The following is a 22,655-nucleotide window of genomic DNA, read 5'->3' as shown; positions in this document are numbered from 1 at the left end:
TTATTCTTCATAAGTGCTTAGCACCATATAAGGAAATTTATAAAGACCTTTTAACTAGAAGCAAGCAATCTAAAATTACATACATTTTGCAAAAGGTAAAGCATGGATCTGAAGATAATGCAGAAAAATGCTCAGAGGATAAGGATAACTTGCCAAAAAGAAAACGCTCTCGGTTAATTAATAGTGTTTTTAGTGATGACAAAGAAAATATTGTTTAATTTATATTAATATGTATCACTTTAAAAAATTTTAACAAAGATATTTATCTTAATTATGAAAATATAGTAGCATGTTTTTTTAATTTTTGGAACCTAACCCTCCTTTTCGTATTAGTTCTTTGTTTCGTATAACACGGATTCGCATAACACGGCAATTTTTTGGAACGTAACTACTGTGTTATACGGGGGTTACCTGTATATTCATTACTGGAGCCTGCAATGTTCATATTCATTAACTGTTCAGCAACAGCTATGGCAACATTAAAGTGTAAAGTAACAGGTTTCAGTTTTGTGGTTTCAGTAGGTGGTGGCCCTATAGGAGTAAAAAAGAGGCTAAAAGTGTCATATGCAGCACTAAGGGCAACAAAAGAAGTCCTGAACAGTGTGTGCAAGATGCAATGTAGGAGTACACGGAAAATATATGATAAAACATTCCTGTTACTAAATTTGTATACATAAGTAAATAAAATTATAAATTTCTGTATAAAACTCGACTTTTTGGAAAATTATCTTTCTTTATTATTTATATTTTCTAAACACGTGTTTTTCATAATGAACATCAAAACTTCTTTTTATACTAAACAATTGATCCTGTTTAATAGGATTATAATAACCATTAAAGTTTCTGATAATTTTAGACAAGTAAAATTACATAAAATAAGTGTGAAAAACAACCGTGAACCTTTTGATATAAATCAGAATTGCTCTTCATTAAATATATCAATATAGTGGTACCTCAGGATATGAATGCCCCAGCATACGAAATTTTCAGGATACGACATGAAATTCGAACATATTTTTGCTCCACGATACGAACAAAAACTCACCATATGACGTTAATTAGTTTGCAGCGCCATTTTTTATTCACTTCTGTTCATTGGTCTCAGTCCGTGTGTTTGCTTCATGGTGGAAGGATCTCACTTGATAAAGGAAATCTCGAGGTATTATCAGAAAGTGACTGATTTTATTGAAAAGAAACATTCCAAAACGGTTCACACTAGCCATATTGCTGCTCAGAGTAATGACATTTGCCTAAGTCATTTTATAAACATTTTAAAAAGTAGGCAAAGCCAAACCTTTTTGGATAGATATTTTACCAAGCAACCTCTATCTAGTGAAAGTGCTGGTGGAAGTGAAGGAAAGAAAGCAAAAAGCAGTGAATAAAAATTTAAAAAATATATATAAAACAACACAAATTTTTTAATCTTTTCTAAGTTATTTTTAAGTTATTGTTACATTATGTTATGTAAGTTAAGTTTTAGTATCATTTCCCTTCTCCCTCTCTTCCGCCACCAGTTTACACCTCCACTGTCGTTGTCTATCCTCAAAGGTAAAACGCAAATAAAACTACATTTTTTTTAATCAATTATTATTCTATTATGGTTATTTATATATTTACAACTACAAAATGCAAAAGTAACAAATCATATTTATATATTTACAACTACTAAACAAAGTGTTTTCCTTATTATAGTTATTTTTTGTTTTAATGTATTACTTAGCTTTAATTTGAACATTTTTTTTTGTGTTGGAACAAATTATTTGGTTTTACATGTAATCGTATGGCAAAAAATGATTCACCTTACGACATCTTCATGATACGATCTCAGTTTCAGAACGGATTAATTTCGTATCCTGAGGTACCACTGTATGTATAAATCTTATACCAAAATGTAGAGGACAAAATTCTTCTTCAAGCTAGCTCAATGACAGTTGAATAAATAAAAACGAATTATTTTATCTATTGTCAAAGTGTAGTAAAATATTACAAACAAAATGTAGGTCATAATAAACTAATTTTTTTTGTAACTAATATTTGGTATTAACAAATATAAACCCAATAATCAAAAACTAAACAAACATGTATACAGGATTTTTTCCATAATTGTACAATAAAAATTGAATTTTTGACAATTTTTTTAAAAATAATATGTCTAGTGACCTTGAGTGTTTTCAAACTGAAGCACTAAATCCTGTAGTGCCAGTTGGGAAAAGAAAGATTAAACTAAAGGGTTATTTAAATTTATAGAAAACTAAAATAATAATATTACAAATATAAATAAATAGGAAAATCAATATTTTGATATAGATAATTAAATAAATGAATCAAAATTGACATTAGCAGCATTTTTAATTAGTCAGCTGGGTGGCAAAGATGATTAAAGCATCAGTCTACCATGCTAAAGGGCTTTGGGATCAAATCTGGGCAATTGAAAAACCCTGGAAATTTTTTTCATGTGTGGTCTGTACCAAATGTCAAGGCCCCACCCCTCACCAACGTTCCCCATTATAGGCTTGGAAAAATCCAGAATAGATGCAATTAAAAGACCTTAGTGTCCATAAAATAAAAAAACTCTTTTTTAAATTTTTTAAAAATTGTTTTAAAAAAGTTTACTAATTCAATTTTAATAAAATCATAGTTACCCATTTTTCTAAGAATTTGATGTCCTTTATTGGATTCATCAAGTCTTCGGTCAAGCGTATTGTTAGCATATGTCGAACCACTAGAAATTTAATAAATAGGTAATGTTTATTTATCTTTTACACTAATGAAAATTCATATAATTCTATTTTTAGACAAAATTATTTTTTTTTTAAATTCAAATCCAAAAGATTAAAAACAACTCAAATTATTAAACTCAATATTTTCAACAATAAAAATGAAGTTAAATGCCTTCACATGCTTTTAATAAATTTTACTTTATTGATTTGGGTAGAGAAATAATATTAACATATATTTTTTCTTCTGTAGATGTTAATCTAAACTGTTCTTGCAATGAAAAATACCACCTTATAAAGAACTCTACATTTTTAATTTTTAACCATTACAAATCCATTTATTTTCTTTCTTTAGTGTATGTCTTTATTTGTATCTCTCTATACATTAACTGTAAAAATAAAATTATTTTCTCTTTTGTAACAATCACGATAGTGGTGAGATGTGAAGGAGGACATTCTCAATTAAAATTGGTTTCATTCAGTAATTGAAAGAATGGACTTCAACAAAATTATACTTTAATTCAGCAAATAAACATAATTTTATGTGATTTCATAAGTGATGCAATTTCCATGGCTACTACTATTATTCAATATAAAAAACGTTCCTATTTTTTATATCAGGGTGTAGCAAAAGTGAAATCCCATAGGAATATCAGTATATGAATCACTTCAAATTAGCATTAAAATCAGTGTATGAAAACTGACAAAGGTGAATCTAGATGCATGATCAAATCAATATATTTCTAATTATCATCATCATTTTCAGACTGATATACCATGACAGTTGTGTTTTTTTTTTGTTAATTTAACCTTTCAACAGTGGACTAGTCGGATATGGTTCTACCCCCAATAATGGAGAATAAACATGGATAATTTTTAAAGTATTTTTCCATGCATTTTTTCTCATTACTGTTTCAGAAAACAATTTTGTAAACAGTTATGTCTAGTAAAGAAAAGTCTTTTTTTATTGTTACATAATTCATTTTTTATGTAAATTTTTTCTGCAGTAGTTTTAGGCTAGTTTTTAGCAATAAACCCCCAAAAGAATTTGACAACTATAGTTGTCCCTCACCACTGCCACACGATCGCCCTTGACAACTATAGTCATCATTCACTGCTGAGTGATTAATAAAGCTTATTTTTACATATGCAAAGGATAACATTCGGTTGGAGATATTTTTCATGCTAAACATTCTGACAGGCCAACAATTGAACATAAAACTGTTGGCAAAAACTTTGTACATTTTTGAATATTTGATATAATTCACATATAGGTTGAGAATCATTTATCGAAAATGCTTGGAATCTGAAGTGTTTCAGATGGCAGATATTTGCATCTGGTTATATTTAATCTAGAATAGTCTAATTTGACTTTTTTTCATATGTCTTTTTTTAAAGGGATTTTTATTACTTTTTGATAAAACAAAAAATTTTCACATCATTGAGAATATGTTTTTTAAATACACCTACTGTAATGTCAATAGACATATTAAAATAATTTTAGATATATTCTCATAGAGGTATTAACTGATCTGTTGGAAAGAATGGGTATTTGTTTAAATTTTGAATGTTTTCTGGTAAATACAGTAGAGCATCAATTATCCAATTCAATTGGGGACTCAGGTTGGTTGGATAACCGAAAAGAAGGAAAATATACATTATTAGTATAGTATATTAGGATATTAGTATATCCCATGTAATTAGTTTATTAGTATATCGCTATTAACCAACTTTGCATTGAATTTTCATCGATGTTTAGCCTAACAAATTTTTTTTAAAAATAATAATCGTCGCTATTGTATCATTAAAAATTATTTAAAAATTATTTTATTGCTCATGAAACAAACAACCACTCATAATTAGAAAATTAAGTCTCGTTTAAATNATACAATATATATATTTGCTTTAATAGATTATAAGAAACTTACTAACAAAACAAATTTGAGTGCTTTGGGATCAATCTCAAAATGTTAAAATAATAATATATTTGTGTTTTAAATAATTGCATTATGTCATGTTAATAAAAAAATAAAACTTTTGTTGTTAAATATTAATTCTTTTTTATTATGATTAATTCAAAATAAATACAAAAATAAAATCAAGCTATGTTTTAAAAATGTTTTGTATTTAGACTATCTAATAAATTTTTTGATCTACCTTAAGTTTCCTTAACAACTTAGAATATAATTATTTTTTTTTAAATAGCAACTTATTTTTGCTTCATAATTAAACAAACCAATGCACTTTTATCTTTTGATAATTAGAAACCATGTCATAATTTTTATTTGTTGCTTAGACACTAACTGAACTAAAATAAAAAATGAAGGAATGACAAGTGTTTGAATTTATTACACTGCACAGTATCTAAGCAACAAGTATTTTTATCTGTTAAACAATAACAAATAAAATGTGATACGTTAACCATGTTAACATATCACATTTTATTTGTTTACATTATTTATTACAGTGGTACCTCAGGTTACGAACGCCCCAACATACGAAATTTTCAGGATACGACATGAAATTTGAACATATTTTTGCTCCACGATACGAACAAAAACTCACCATACGACGTTACATTAGTTTGCACTTTTCATTTGTTTTTCTTACTACAGTTATTTTTTTTAATGTATTACTTGGCTTTAATTTGAGTATGTTTTTCGCGTTGGAACGAATTACCTGTATTTGGTTTTACATGTAATCGTATGGGAAAAGATGATCCACCTTACGACATTTTCATGATACGATCTCAGTTTCGGAACGGATTAATTTTGTATCCTGAGGTACCACTGTAATTACAATTCACTGATACAATGAAAATTTGATTTAACTCTGTCTGAAATTAATATTTAACTCTATTTTCATTCTAAATGAAAACAGAGTTAAACCTAATTATTAAAACTGCTAGAATTTAAAAATATTGAAAAACTTAAATCATTTTTTTTCCAATTGGCATTAGTACTATAAAATAAATATCATGGAGAAATGATATCATAAATGTCAAACAGCTAGTTGACTAAAATATATCAAACATAATACTGAAATTTGAATTTATTTATTTTGAATAAATAATAATCTGTTAGATATAGATTTCTGATAGCCAATAAAATATTTTTTATAGTTCAAATATAAAGTCAAATGCAAAGGAGTTCATCCTCTAATTCTGAATCACTAAGTTCACATTGTGTAAGGATTACTGGGAGTATATAGTTAATTTTTTTAAGGGTTTGAAAGTATAATGCACATAGCTATTATGAGAAAATGAACAGGAATTGCTTAAAAAACTCAAATAATTTATGATAATGCAATCTACACCATGAATAACAGCATGTATTTAAGGAAGGTTGTAGAAAATCTGTAGCAGGGTTGTTTTCAAGCTGATAATGTAAAATGTTTTTAACCTGATAAGAAACTTCAGGAAAGCCACTTTCTAAAGATCTAAGATGACATATCTTATTGAAGCATAAAGAAAGCCAAAGATTTAAAATGTCTATGTCTACAGATGAGTCAATTATAGATGTTAAATATACTGGAAATCTAGAACAAAACAATGTAGAGGCTGAAAACAAATTCTGAATCTTACAGACTATAGAAGATTATGTTCATACATTTGTATAAACTAAAATGTAACTAAATCAAATTTAGTAAATTGGCCTACAACAAAACTAGGAAAAATAGTACATATATACACAATGCAGAGATTTATCAAAAAATTAGGCCATAGTTTTTATCATGCCAAAGAAAAACTATTTCTTACTGTGGTGAATAAATGTTGTTACCTGGCTTAGGCAAAAAGTGTCAGAAAGTAGCCTGTGAAAAAGTGTGAGCAAATTTTATGTTCAGACAAATCATGTTTCCAGATTGTTTTTCTCAAGTGGTTCAAAGAAAGAGCCACTTCTATTGGAGTTTGGGATGCATTCAACAAATGGCTTTGGGAAACTATTTTTATCATAATACCACCACAGCTCAAGACTACATTGATATCATATAGGGCAGGTTCGTTCCCCAGAAAGCTTACACCTACCATGAAGACAGTATCAGACAGATTGGTATGGTTTCTTACTTTAAAGCAGGAGTGTCCAACCTGCGGCCCACATGTGGCCCAAGGCACATTCCAATGTGGCCCAATAAACGTATAAACAAAACCGACAAATTTTTTTATTATTTATTTATTTATTTCAATGGCATAAACCTCAAAAAATAAGTTTCAGAAATTATTTTATTGCTCATGAAACAAACAACCACTCATAATTAGAAAATTAAGTCTCGTTTAAATACTGGCCTCCCTTCAATGGTCGAGCCATTGTTGCCAGCTAAAACACGCAAAAATTTAACAAAAATAATATTAAAATAGCCAAGACATAGCCAAATATTGTAATGCCACATCACTAGCGGACATTTGAAATTTGCCGACTAGTCACATCGGTTAACCGACCGTTCTCGGTCGGTTAACCGATGTGATGGTTAATCAGGGGTCGGATAATCGATGCTCTACTGTACATTCATATGTTAATAAAGAAAATTTTAAAAATTGAAATCAAACTACATTCATGGAATATGAAAAAGTCATTTGGCAGAAAGGGCTAACATGCCATGTCAGTATTCAAAAATTTTTGATTTTAAAGATTTTTGGTTTTTGAAGTTTTGGATAAAGGATTCTCAACCTATAATATATTGTCTATGAAACAGGATTTTTGATGCTCCCTGTCATATTCAGTCGTGTTTATCACCAATTTTTCTTTTATTAAGCATACTCACCAGTTATACACAGGATGTATTTATTCTTATATAACTTATGATATTTATTTACTAGAATATTGACACTATCATAATATTTAATCAAAGTATAAACAAAAATGAAAATAATTTACAAGAATGACGGAGGAGTAGGGCTTCTTTCGGGCGACCTTCGATGTGGAGGCGATAAATGTTCTGCTCTAGGTGGAGAATGAGACTTGGATCTGGATTTGGATCTTGATCTCGACCTAGATCTTGATCTATGTCTTAACGGTGGCGTACGAGATCGCGATCTAGACCTTGATTTGGAACGACTTCTACCCCTACTATGACTACGACTGCGACTTTTGCTTCTGCTACGATCTTTCATCATTCTTGGTGGAGGACTGAAATACATAAGTTGCCCAATTACGACATTTTTAATTATATTAATCAACAGAAAAATAAAATTAAAAAATAAATAAATAAATTTATTAAAACCTATTAAAAGAATAAATCCATATAACAGTTACTTAATTGAGTCTAATTTTTAAAACTTAAAATAAAAATCTTTTATTAAATTATTTAAAAGATACCACAAAAATACAATATAAATATTTGCTTTAATAGATTATAAGAAACTTACTAACAAAACAAATTTGAGTGCTTTGGGATCAATCTCAAAATGTTAAAATAATAATATATTTGTGTTTTAAATAATTGCATTATGTCATGTTAATAAAAAAATAAAACTTTTGTTGTTAAATATTAATTCTTTTTTATTATGATTAATTCAAAATAAATACAAAAATAAAATCAAGCTATGTTTTAANTATATATATATACTTAAAGAAATTACCTTTTACTTTCTCGATATCTCCTCCTCTGTGGTGACTTTGATCTATTTTGAAACATAACTGCAGGAGGCGGGGGAGACGGGGACGGTGAATGTGTAGGTCCAAAATCACATTTATAAGACGATTCTTGACTGTCCTCTTCACTTATTTCTGTAAACTCTTGTCGTTTCTTTCTAGCTTGGGCTTTAGCTTTAAAAAATTCATAAAGTCCTAATTGTTCCCAACCTTCACTACTGCAAATGTTACAATTAAAAATAATAATTAATATATTAAACCAAATACACTTATTTTCAAGAACTTTCTATCTGTGGAAATACAGTTTTTACAAATAAAGTTTACTATTTAGTAAAATCAGAAAATCATATTTATAACATGAGATTCTGATAAATAAAATACAGTATATAACAAATGATATGATAGCTCTTGTTTTGATTCAAAATAAAAACCATAAATCTGTGAATATAAGATTTAAAAAGATTAAAATAAAATGTAAACTTTAACAAAAGAAAAATACATTTCTGAGTAATTACATCCTAAGCTAAATACTATACTGTAGTTTAGTTTTTAGTGTAATTTCCTGTTTTTTTAATAAGGATAAATATTTTCTATTATGCATATTATTAATATTGAAAAAGCTACAAGAAATGTTTAAACCATTTACCAAAAACTAATTTCATTATTAAATAACATCATAATTATTAAACATAATTTCTCTCTTATAAAAACCAAAATATACACAATTTATTAAATTTCACTAAATTCTGAAAAGAGTGAAAATTCTCTTAAAGTATTGAACTCTAATAAATTTTAGGCATGTATAAAAAAAAAAGCTATGTAATCCATTATTATGTTAGTAGATCACATTCAACGTAAAATATAAAATTATTATCAAAATCGAACTAAATAAAATAATCTAGAAACAGATAAAATAATTTAATATAAATAAAATGTTTTGCTCCAGGAATATGTACTTTATATTTTATAATTATCCTGATTAATATTATTTTCTAATTTATTTTAAAATTACTTGAAAAAATTAACTATTTTTTTTTTTTTTATAAAAGTTAATTAAAGTGAACAATTATTCAATGTGGCATCACCATCATGGCAGGCTGCAATTTTTAATAATATTTTTTAAAATTTATTTAATTTAAAATATATGCTCTCCACCTCAAATTAGTCTTGCCCCTGTACTTCATACTTTTCCTGTTGTAGTAGTGTCATCTGTCTCTTAACTCCTGTCAGGGGAAAAGATTTGAATAAAAATAATATGCCTTCTGGTTTGCATCAGAAGTTTGTATATAGTTAATCAGGAGGCCTCTTTCCCCCAAGGTTATCTGGTATTGACTTTCATTTATCTAACTCCGTTCTTGAGATTAAGGAAGGAGAGATAGGCAGACAGCCAACAGTGGGAATATATAGGTCTGCAATTTTTTCAAATTGCAGCCCAATTATTAATGAAAAATTCCATAAGATTTGACAAACTTTATCATCTCAATGATATGGCTTAGCAAATTCAAAATTAACTAACCTGTTACGTGGTCTTTCATGACTTGGAGGACTATAAAATAATTCAACAGCTGCCAGAAGACGTTCACTTGGTGGTGCTGGAGGTGGTAACCGAATATCATCAGGCTCTAATGGAACATAGTCACATTCCTCAAGCTATTTAAATAAAATTAATTTAAATTAATGAATGATATAATATAACAATTAGCAAAATTGTAAATGCTATTCTATAATAACTATTTGAATTTAATAGTACTATTAAATTCAAATTACAAATATATATTTGGAGATATTCTGGAAAAAGATAAAAGTTTCCTTTAGAACATTACAGCATTTTTTAAAATAAATTATACAAGTTAACTTCAAAAAGTTCCTGGAGTTGTTTTGTTACTCAAAAGTACAGTGATACCCCGAACTTACACGATAGGTGGGACCGAACGATAACCGCATAAGTCGAATTCGTGTAAGTCCGGTATAATTTCGCAATTTGTGTAAAATCCAAGTCGGATGTATGTAAGCTAATGTTCTCGTTAATCTTATCTCGTCTTTTGATTCATTCACAATTACAAGAAATCACCATGTAGAGTCTCTCAAGTCTCCGTAGATATAACAAACAGAAATAAATAACACAAAATAAATTGTAACTGTGCGACACATCCGAACATGTAAGCTGAACAATAGTGTGGGGGGAGTGAGTAATCAAGAGCTGTGTGCCACTCAAACAAAAGACGAATCCACAAGATTTGAAAATTGCGTAACTCTGGATTCGTGTAAGTCGCGGTATAACTGTATGTGTACAATTGACAAATCAAGCAATGTGTCCTTCAAAGTACTGTCCTTCAGCAAGCACACACTTTTGCTAATGCTGGTATAGCTGCTGAAAACATTCTTAGAAGCTGTCTCACGACAGCACCTGCAATGCAGATGTCATACTCTGTATAACCTCATCCACGTTCTTGAAGTGGCATCCCTTTATGGCATATTTCAACCTGGAGAAAAGGTAGAAATTGCATGAGGTCCACTGTGAGCATTTGTGACGGACCTCATGCAAGAAAGCTTTCAATTGATCATGCAGAATGGAATGAGAACTTCCAACCAAAATTCCTGTTGTCTTGGGGCGATCTGCTCAAATGATTGCTGTCTATCTGACCTCACAATCTTGCATACAATTGACACTTTCTCCTCAGACATTGATGTTGATGGACAGCCACTTTGCAAATCATCAACAATACTTTCTCATCTCTGTTCTTGACAATCATAAACTTGAGAATTCATGGCAGATTCAGCATAGATTGGGGGAAAACCCTATGAATTGTTGCAGCATCTTCAAGACTCGGTTTTTTCTCCAATAACACACAAAATTTAATATTTGCACGTTGTTCTTCCACAGACATTTCACCAGACTCCATTTCACGATGTCTCACTAACACAACCTTCAGTGAATGATAACTGTTGTCATCTCTGCAGTGAGTATGGACTTGTTTGAACACGTTTCTCTATTCCTGACATGTTTAACAAGACATGCATTACACATTCCCATTTTCATTGCTTTTAATTGACTAACCCAGCATAATTCTGGGAACTTTTTGAAGCTATCTTGTATAAACAATTTGTAATTAAAATCATAAAACTACTGTATTAATATTCACTTTCATATTTTGATTTCAATTCAATTCATAATATAATTAATACATTTTGTGAGATCCCTTAATTTATTGCAGACGGATGAGCCCATTTTATAGCATCAGGATGATTAACATCTGCCAAATTTTAGAGAACAGTCAAACTTGATTCCAGTCAAACTTGATTCCAGGACTATTGAGAACTTGTATGCGACAAAGTAAAAATTCCCAGTTCTCTTCCTTGATAGCTCTGCTTGGTTCACATATGTGAGTGTGAACCTCTTTTTGCAAGTACATGACCATAGATGAAGGAGGAGACAAAGAGACTAGTCTTTCAAAATTTTTACAAAAAGAAATTTTTATACACATGAAAGGTATACAGGGCATCCAAAAAAGGAGAGATTATAAAAAGTATTAGGTAAGGTACTAAAAAAAATTAACATATATGGTTATCAAGTAATCCACATTACAAAGGTGTAAGGAATCAAGTCCAAGCATTATTTTCATTTACTTTTATTTTGCTTTTTATTATATTTTTGTTTGGGGTTTATGTTTTGTTAAGACAAAGGTTTCCTCACCATTCACCTTAGAAACTTAAAAATAGAAGAGAAACCAACTCACCAACGAGAGAAAAGCGCCATAGAAAAAACTCACGCACACTTGCGCTTCCGAGTGGACAAAAATAAGTCTGCACCGAGAAAAGGGGGAAGACCCCATAAGCACAACTTAGGGACTCGCTAAACCTTAAAGAATAAAAACATCCCGAAAATTGTCAAAAAAGAATAATGTAAAAGGTTAGCGAGTATTGACGAAAAATAGGCTGCCAGACAAATAGAAAAATTTTATTGTTAGCAAATAAGTATGTAAATGAGGGGAGTGATCGCATTCAGAGTTGTGATGTCACCTTACAGTATAAAGTCCGAACCTCAAGTGAAAACAGACGAGGTGAGCTTTGTAGCAGCAAATGAAAGAGAGGTGTCCGATAAGATAAAATAGTTCCAAGGCACTTTTGAAGTTATTCGATTTGTGGATCGAAGATTAGAGAAAGTCTTGAGAGTTGAGGAAAGGGGTTTTAGTATATTGAGGTGACGATTAGGATCTTTAATTCATAATAATTACTGTATATAAATTAAGTCTTTGAAATTTTGTCGAATTCCAAAGGGGAATAAAATTAAGTTAGAAAATAGATTGATTTGAGTTTTGTTGGGTTGATTCTTATTGACTTTCATTGAATAAATTGTTATTTGAATTTTACTAAATTTTGTATATAGTTTATTACTAGAACTTTTATTAAATATTTGATTTTTGTTATTGACAAATTTGGTCATTATTTAATTTGGTGCACGCTTAAAGTCCAGGCCTGGCACACTAACGCGAATCTGCATAAAGTACCCGTTAGGGAATGGCTATTTCCGGCACACAGTCATGTCAATAATCGTTGGAAAAGTCGGAAAAATAATATAATACTTTACAAAGACACATGGTGCTATTGTTGCTACAGGTAGAATTTTTAAAAGAAATTTTTCCTAACTGACTAACTGATAGTTGGGTGAGATGGATACATTAATGTTTGTATAAGTATCCTGATGTTTTATGCAATTTTTCTGACGAATCTAGCCATCATTTCTAAATGTCGCAATTTCAATTTCACTGAGTACAAGTACACACTACAGAATCAAAAAGTGTCCTATAAACTAAGGATGCACCAATAAGCAAAATGGCCGATTACCGATTAATCGGCCATGCATTATCGGCCGATACCGATTAATCGGCAATGCATTATCGGCCGATTAGTAATAATAATTTATTGCATTAATAGTGTGAGATCCTGGAGTTAATTATACAGTTAATTATAATGTGGAAAAAACCCATTTTTCTCCACCTGGTATTTCCATCTCCCTCGGGTCAGGTAAACAAGAGACGATCGAATATCCTCGCAAAATCAACAATCTCTTCCTTTGTTTCTAAAATAAATCTCAACACTTAATTGTTGACGCATGGAAACTTCGACATTGTTTAAAAAGCTGAAGTGTTTCTGTGTTTAACAGAAACAAAATATATTTCTTTAACCGCTGATATTTGGACAGCAACTACAAACAATTCTCCTTTTTTAAGTGTAACAGCCCACTGGTTGAAGGATGATTTTCAGCAGGAAAGAGCTGTTTTGCAAATTGTTTCCTTTGAAGGTTCCCACACAGCTACACGAATCAGTGAACAGTTAAAAATTGTTCTTGAACAGTATAAGTTGACAAGTGATAAGATATTCTTAGTACTAAGAGATTCTGCAGCAAATCTGGTAGCTGGAATTAGGAATTGCAACTTAGAAGCATTATCATGCTTTATACATACGCTGCAGCTGACACTAAACGAATGCATATTTTCTAAACAAGATGTGAAAACTATAATCACAGTTAATAGAAATATTGTCACACATTTTAATCATTCTGCTGTAGCTGTAATCAAATTGGAAGATTTGCAAGAAAAGTTAGGTTTGCAGAAACACAAATTAATTCAAGATGTTCCTACTCGCTGGAATTCTACATACTACATGTTGGAACAGCAAAAGGCCCTTGTCACATATGCTATAGATAATAAAATTCCTACGTTGAGCCCATATCAGTGGTCTCTCGTTGAAAAAATTGTTCTACTTGTAAAACCATTCAAAGAAATTACTGTGGAAAGCCAGCAAACGAGAAGCCACTTCATCTTCAATAATTCCCACAATAGAGACTCTGAAATTATTCTTATCAAAAGCAAAGATCAGTAGTTCCTTTAGTGGCATTAATACCACAACAGAAGAACTAGAAAATCCAATAAAAAAAGATTTTCAGCATATATAGAAAACAAGTCTTTATGCTTGTCATTTTTATTAGATTCAAAATGAAATTTCAAAAAGAGGATATGCTAGAGGAAATCTCAATAAGAATTAAATTCTGAAGCTTCTACTTCTGGAGGTGATCAAGATGGAGGTGAATTTCTAAGTTTTTCTGATTTATTTGATGAATTAGCTTCTGGTAAACGAAAGAATGAAGAATAGCATGTTTTTAAAAAAAAAAAAAAAAAACGAAAGAGACGAACAAACGTTTCGATCAAGAATTAGAAACATATTTACATTTATCCCTAATTTGAGCAAAATAGCTATGAAATATTTAAGTGCCTCAGCATCTTCCATTGAAAGTGAAAAAATTTTCAGCACTGGAGGTAACATTTATGAGCCGGCAAAAAATAGGTTATGCCCTGAAAATGATGAAATTCTCATGTTTTTGCATTACAATTTAAGGGTTTTACAGTTTAAATATTAAATTTTTATTTGTTTTATATGTTTAAACTTTAAACTTATGAAACAAATAAAAATTTAATTTTTCTTCTTAACCTATTCAATACTTTTTCTTATGTAAAGTTTAAACTTTATATTATACGTTATATTATACTTATAATATGTATCGATAAAAGGAATAATTTGATTAGTAAAATTTTTTTAATATTCAGTTTGTCATGTAATAAATAATAAATATATAACAGAAATTTATTAGTTTTTATTACTAGCATTGTACGTAACATTCTAACAAAAATACCAAAATGTAAAATTGGCCGATTATCGAAACCGATTAATCGGGGGGAATGGCCGATACCGATTAATCGGCTAAGTGGCCGATACGGCTGATTACCGATTACTTACTGATTAATCGGTGCACCCTTACTATAAACATAGCCCTTCAAATGCATTGTTTCAGTGCTAGAAGGGTTGAAAGTTCAGATACTGCTGTGCAGCACTGTCAACTGCATAGAATAACCTCAATCTCACTGTCCTTCAGCTTTTTATCTTGAAAACTTTATGTTTTGCAAAAACATAAGGTCTTCTACTCGACATGAAATAGATTGTCTTTCAACTGTTTTCAAATAATTCTTGGCATTTTTGAACACATTCAAGGTGTAGTTGAGTTTTTTGTCCAGAGAACTCCAGAGAGCATCATGATGACCAATTCTCCTATTAATTAAAAAAAAAAATAAGATCCTTTTTCATTTCTTCACACTTTACTACAACACAAAACCTCAATCTTGAATCAATCAAAAACCTCTTAAGAGGCAGCAGCAGAGCAGCATCTTAAGAAGTAGCTAGCCTGAACCTTTAATCCTTCTTGTACTGAATCAATGCATTTGAAGGGCGGGCTATGTTTAGAAGACACTTTTGGATCCCATAGCTTGAACACAATATAAAATATTGCAACTTCCTCGCAAAAACACCCAGTACATGTCATATTCAATTTTAAAATGAAATTTATAATTCTGTAACAGAAAACTGTATTTAAATATAAACATTGATATTGTGAGAATGCAAGGTATAAAAAGTTAATTATTTTTCATCTATTTTTATCTATTTGTTGAACCTATATTTTTATTTCTTGTTAATTTACATATTGTTTAACTTAAAATAATCATTGGTGTCTGTAAAACAGCTAAGATAATTAAAAATGCAGCTAAATAAGTTTATATAAATGTTTGTGAAAATATAAAACGTACCTTAATAATAGGAACCATTAATCCAGCAGGCAAATCATAATATGGCACAGAAGGTTGAAGAGTATCTTTGGAATCTAAAGGAATTGGTTGTGATAATGGTACATCATTATTTAATGGATGGTAATTTTGGATAGGTTGTGCCATATCAACAATATTTACTGTTGTCAAATCTAAAAAAGAAATGATCAAAATATTCATTCATAATATCAATATACGACATCATTATAAAGCAAAAAATTTTCAATAAGCATTTAAAGTTTAAAAAACTTCAACAAATACAGGAATCACCCATTTAACATCAATAATCCATTAATAAAAATTAGATATTCTGCTTGAAATGCTAACCAGGAGTCTGTTTTTCATGGTTTTAAATGGGAAAAATTATAACGCATTACAATGTCAAAATCTCCTAATCAATATCTGAATACACAACTAAAACACAGTAAAATGCCTATATATGAATAACAAACTATCATGCCTTTTATATATTAGAATGTAAAATACTTAAAACATCCCTTTTTGATTATCAAATAATTAATTATAATAAAAAAAAGCAACTGTTGTTAACAAATAGTTGCTTTATATGCATGCAACATTATAATATGGTATGCAAACTATGAAACATTACATTTCTGGTAAAGCATGGTAAATAATACACAGCAATAAAATTTGTTTTAAAAAATAGACAAAAATTTACAATAAAAAAAGGTAATTTCCTTTAATAAGCTGTTACTACCGTGTTTCCCCAAAAATAAGACATCCGCAGAAAATAAGACCTAGCACAGATTTTGCTGAATTGCAAAATATAAGACCTCCCCCTGAAAGTAAGACCTAGCGAAGTTTTTTTTTAGTCGTAACGGTCATCAACAGATAGTTGAAAGTGGCCGTTGGCTTTTTGAAAGTACAGTCACTGATTGGTCAGCAGACAATTACGCCACGCAGCATGATTTGTATAAGACTATGGCTTGGGAATCACAGATTTGCATAACGTTACGGCTAGTGATGGCTAACTGGTCGGCCGGGAATCATGCCACATGACATTTGCATAGTGCTACGGTTCAGTAAGCACTAATTGGTCATCGAGTTCAATGTTGACGCTATAAAAAGGCAACAGTTCGATATACGTCACTCTCGTCTAAGTTCAACTTGGGAATTTTTTTGTTCAATAATAAATATGAATTCTTCTTCTTGGAAAAAATAAGACATTCCCTGAAAATAAGACCTAGCGCCTTTTTCAGAGCAAAAATTAATATAAGACACTGTCTTATTTTCGGGGAAACATGGTAAGAGAGGTGAAGAATTGAAACTTGACATAAATTGTGGTGCGCTTTTCCAAATATGTACGTGATTCTGACATTCTATCAGTTGCATTTGGAATGTAAATTGAGACTTTTCCCACATGTTTTGTTTAAAATGTATTGAGTTTTTCATACATACTTATATAGAAATAATTTTTTTAGAGATGAATATAATCTATAAAGTTTGGACATTAAAAATCACAAAATATTCTAGAGGGAAAACATTAAGTAGATGGTTCCACAGGATATGCTCAATACTTTCATCTTTCAATATAGATGTTTTCACTACATTATGAGACTATATAAAGTAAGTTTCATTCACAAAATTGTGAAATTCACATAATTAATTTCGGTAAATACTAAACATTTCTAAATTTGTACTGACAGAGAAGTTTGGACTAAAATTGTAAAACAAACTCTTAAAATAATCATGAAGAATGACTTGATCACTGCTGTGTTATTGTAAATGAGCAATACCTTAAACTAAGATTTTTGAGAAAATATTTTGGATGAATTGCTACAGAATTACTATTAATCCAGTGATCATTGCTCTATTAAAATTATTATTCTGTAGAAATTCATACAATATTAAGAAAAAATCTCAAACTTTTAACAGGAACTTTTCTCAGTTCTGATAACTTTTATAATAAATTTCAACAGTCTCAATATTTTAAGAGAATTGGCATTACTATTCCCTTTCTATAGAAAAGGATACTATTCTTATGAAACCAACCATACATAGGCACTGTTTTCTTCTGAAATCTTAATATGAGGTATAGGTTTTCCTCACCTCTCTTCAGTATATAAAATGATATCTGATAATACAATGGAACCTATAAAAATAGAAATTTGGCTTTTAAAATTTTTTCAAACATGTCTATGTGTGGTTGGCTTCATAAGAATACTATCTTTTTTCTAGAGAAATATAGCAGATAGTATAAAATCCTTAGATTATCTCTTTCTCTGATCCTTTAACTTTTAAACTGGAGAAAATATAAACTTTCTTCAAGAACCAATAAAGTAGTACACTTAAAAAAAATATTTTATGACAAACATTATCTTGTTTACAACTACAGCATAATTTATCTATTAATAAATATAAATTTCATAAATACAAATGAATCACCAATTTAATTAAATACAGAATTTTCTTTTGTGATTATGACTATTAAAAATGATTTGTTTTATAACATTATTATATTCCAGAATTATGCAACTCATCAAAATCATTTAACATGTATCATTAAAAACAAATTACATTTACAAATGTTTAATGAATATTACATCTTTGAATTATATAATATATTTTTTAAAATAATTGAGCTTACTTACTTGGAGCCATACTACTATGTGGTTGAGTAAAATTTTGTGGTGGAGGCTGTGAAAAATGTTGTGGTATTTGACCAAAATTTGGTGGTGGATGTATATATGTAGGTGGAGGTTGGTTGAAATTTGGAGGAGGAGGATAATGTGGACCTCCAAACTGAGGTGGTGGTGGACCATTTGTCATATGGCCTTGATGAGATGTAGGTGGTGGTTGTACTTGATTATTAAATGGAGGTGTAACCATACCACCTGGATGTACAAGAGTGTTATTTGAAGACATTGGAATATTTTGTGGCATTGCTGGCGTTGATCCTTGACCTGAAAAAATAAAAATAACATTAAAAAGTTACACAAAATATTTAATTTAAAAAATTATATTTTTCAAATTTTTTATTTATGCATAAAGTTAATAAGGTTATTAAAATTTAGAATTTTTTTTTCAGCACGTGCTCAGAGCTTATAGTCCTATTCAATTGTTGTATTTCTTAAACTTTGAAGTAGTTAATCAATTCCTTCAAGAAACAGATGAAAAAATAATAGTACAATTCACGTTATACAAATAAATCATAAACATTAAAGTATAAATAAGTTCCAAAATAATTAATAATTATTATAAATTAATAATAAATAAAAATTTTATTAGTAAATAATCAAAAATACTGCCATTTTAAGGTAATCAAAGTTGTACAAGAGTTACTCTGAAAGTTTTGCAATACAAGAAAACCATTCGTGATGAATTTAAGTGTTTTTTTTTTTTAATAATAAAGTTCATATGACACATTATGCATAAACAAATTTTATCAATCTCTTTTAATCTAAATGAGACAGACTCCCTTTCTAATATTAACAATGGAACTTTCTAGAGAAGCAGTTTGTACAATGATTTACTATGATTTTTGTGATAGACTAAATATTAAAGACTGCTATAAACAATTGAAATTGGCTTTTGGGAATGATGCTACATCCTTTACTACTGTGTTCAGGTGGTACAAAAAATTTCAGAGGTATCATACTTCCTTCCATGATGAACCCATGTGAAGGGCAACCATGAACAGCAATGACTCTTAAAAATGTAACTACTGTCCAATGTATGATTGCATAAGACCAAAGATGTACTGATACCTATGAAATGGTACAGGAGAAACTACAGATTGGAGTCTCTGCAGTTGCAGACATTCTGCATAAGGAGTTATGTTTAAAAAAGTAGTGTCTTGATCAGTTAACAGATTTCCAAGTCAGAGCATGTCAGAATCTCTAAAAAAACTCTGGAAATATTGAATCAAGGTGGACACCAAATTACTTCCAAGATAGTCATAGGTGATAAGACATACACACCATTTTATAACTATCTCACATGTCAAAAAAGTCAGTATGGATCCATAAAAATGATCCAATTCTAACAACTGTAAAAAGGCAAAGAGCAATAAAAAAATAATTTTGCATCATGATAATCATTCAACATCCACCATATTAATCAGATTTGGCATTGTGTGACTTCTGGCTATTTTTTTAATTTCAAAAACATTTGAGGAGCTGCAAATTTAACACAGAGGATGAAACTGAAACTTCCTTAATACAGTACCACCATGGGCAAATGCGGCTCTTTTTGAGTTATATGCAGCTCTTGCTTAAAGTGTTAATTTCAGCTTTTAATTATTATTTTTACAATTTTATTTCCACAATTTTGTGAAAATATGTTTATTAAAAAAATTCAATATTTGTTTTATATAATATTTATATTATATAATAAAATCGCGGTACAGAACTGCAGTACAAAATAATAAAAAGTACAGAACTGCGGCTCCCATGCATTTTGCAAAACCTACATTTCAGCTCTCACTGACCTCTTGCTTGCCCACCCCTGATATAGTACTGTAAGGTCTCTTTTTATGCGGATTATTTTTATGCGATTTTGAAGTTGTGCAGTTTGTATTTCATCCAAAAATTTCTTGGACAAACATACATATAGGCTTGTTTAAGAAGCCCGCGTATAGACAGTCTCCAAAAATCGTAGAACGCTCAAAGCTCACTCCATTTGTTCCACTGACATATAACGTTTATGGATGTAAAGGACAGCTAGATCTACCTTAATCGCTTTAGTTCCTAGCAATTTTTGATATAAATGTAATTAAACATAAAAAATACTTAAAACTGAAAAAAAAGAAAGAAATGCGTTAATTTTGAAGAAAAAGCTTCAAAGTTTAACTTCCTTTGTCTCGCCCTTCTGTGAAATTTAACACCGATGAGTCATTGTTTACACATCTGGATGACCTTGAACACAGCTGGAGTTGGATTTCCCGGGGCATTCTCATAGACGTCGCGGGAGGACAAGGGTTTAAAGTAGGGTGAACACTAGCTGGCCGTATATTTTTAAATATTTTTAAAAAATTTGGAGACTTAAAAAACATTCCAAAAATTCAAAAAAAAAATTCCAAAATGGCCTTAAGGACCGTGTTTTATGAAACGCTATGTAACCTGCCCGAGTTAACTCAGGCGAGGAACTAAAGGGGTTTTAATTAACTCTTCACATCCAGATGTCAGTGATTTGTTTTTAGAGTGAGCTTTTGCAATTCGGGGATTCCCCTTGTACATGATACCATCGACAAGTCGCTATTACATCATTCTGAGTTTCGCATTGAAAGGTATAAACTGTAATTGTTTTGAAATTAAATTTTATTTTAGCGGTGTTTTGTTCATTTTTATAATAAGTAGTTGTTTTGGTTTTATGCAATTTTAGAAAATTACGGAACGTATCCCTACTTTTTCAAGGCAAGTAAAGTCTTTTTTTATGCGAATTTTTTATATGCGCTTTTCTGTAGAACGTATCCACCGCAAAAAACGAGACCTTACAGTATTTAAAATTCCAGAAAATGAATGGTGTCATGCTTTTTATCTTTGGAAAGAGCAACTACATAAGTGCATTTTTAGCTAGAGGAAAGTGCTTTGAACATAAATAAAAAATATTTTGTTTAAGTCCTTATACTATTCCTGTATTGCAAAACTTTCAGAGTCACCTCTTTATTTGAAAACTAGAATTTTTTTGCTTAAATTCAGGCTCAGATAATAATAATATCTATAATTATTTTCTCACAGTACAATATTTTAAATTGATGGCATTTCTTATTTCAATAATTCATCCAGCATAATTTGTATGCCTGTTAGTTTTATCAATACTGTCCTTAACAACAGAGAGCATATGAGTAAAGTACGAAATAATAGCAATTTAAACTATTATTGTAAACAAGTAACAATTAAAACAATGGATAATTAACATTTATAATACTACTTAAGACTGACAGCCTAAAATGACAGCTTAAAAATTCCTGTTTACCTAAAGATAATTGATGACTCCAGTCAACTGACATCATCTAATGACAACAACACTAACTAACACAAATAGATAAAAATATGAGTAATCTGTGTTTTTAAGTATCCTTTAGATTGCTCCAAAAAGACTCCAAATATTTTTTTTGTGCCAAAGTATACATCAGGTAGATGAAAAGATAAAACATTATTCTTGCATCATATAACAGATAAGCTAACAAGGTGATCTTCCAACAAAATAGCATGAAAATTTCCCAATCTTTTATTAAACAACTAGTAAACTAACATGAGGATTCACTAAATTAATGAAAATGTCAAAAAATTACATCTAATAGCAAGGTTTTACTTCACACAGAAAGCTCAGAAATACCATGCTATGAGAGATTTCCTACAAACCTGTGTTAGAGTAAAACAGTGAAAGAGAAGTTCCATGTTATATGAGTGCTGCCTATATATGTTAAATTTTGAATATGAAATATAAATAATAATAAGTTGGATACTATGATAAGTCTAAGCAAAACTGTAACTCTCCTACAAGCAAACAATAATAATGGATTAGATCATTGGTGGGATAAAGCAATACATGGGTTAATTACCAAGGGAAACTTGCTCCTATTTATATGTTAGACAAATGAAGAAACCCAAAAAATGTATGTAGCTAGTACATAAATGAAGGCCTGAACATATGACAACTATCAGTTTTCAGTGGTGTTATCCACTCAACCAGTAATGGACCAACAAAAATAATTTACAAATGTGTTTAAA

At 29.8% G+C, this 22,655-nt stretch overlaps 1 protein-coding gene and 1 pseudogene across 1 annotated transcript in view; one reads left to right on the top strand and one right to left on the bottom strand.

The window, feature by feature from the left end:
- Window positions 1–22,655, bottom strand: part of LOC111640095 (calcium homeostasis endoplasmic reticulum protein-like) — a 92,947-nt gene that overhangs the window by 2,545 nt on the left and 67,747 nt on the right. The window contains exons 17-22 of the mRNA XM_023386096.1: window positions 18,573–18,884; window positions 15,943–16,112; window positions 9,822–9,955; window positions 8,293–8,523; window positions 7,589–7,840; window positions 2,643–2,722 (exon numbers count right to left, since the gene is read on the bottom strand). Coding sequence (XP_023241864.1) covers window positions 2,643–2,722; window positions 7,589–7,840; window positions 8,293–8,523; window positions 9,822–9,955; window positions 15,943–16,112; window positions 18,573–18,884 — 1,179 coding nt within the window. The remainder of the gene's footprint in view (window positions 1–2,642; window positions 2,723–7,588; window positions 7,841–8,292; window positions 8,524–9,821; window positions 9,956–15,942; window positions 16,113–18,572; window positions 18,885–22,655) is intronic.
- Window positions 19,446–20,206, top strand: LOC111639996 (annotated as a pseudogene).

This window comes from Centruroides sculpturatus, unplaced genomic scaffold (genome assembly GCF_000671375.1).
Source record: "Centruroides sculpturatus isolate CEXI.00-Female unplaced genomic scaffold, Cexi_2.0 scaffold147, whole genome shotgun sequence".
In the NCBI taxonomy this organism is placed as follows: Eukaryota; Metazoa; Arthropoda; class Arachnida; order Scorpiones; family Buthidae; genus Centruroides; species Centruroides sculpturatus.
Note: the sequence above shows the minus strand (reverse complement) of the source record. Positions and strands in the feature narration are given on the sequence as shown.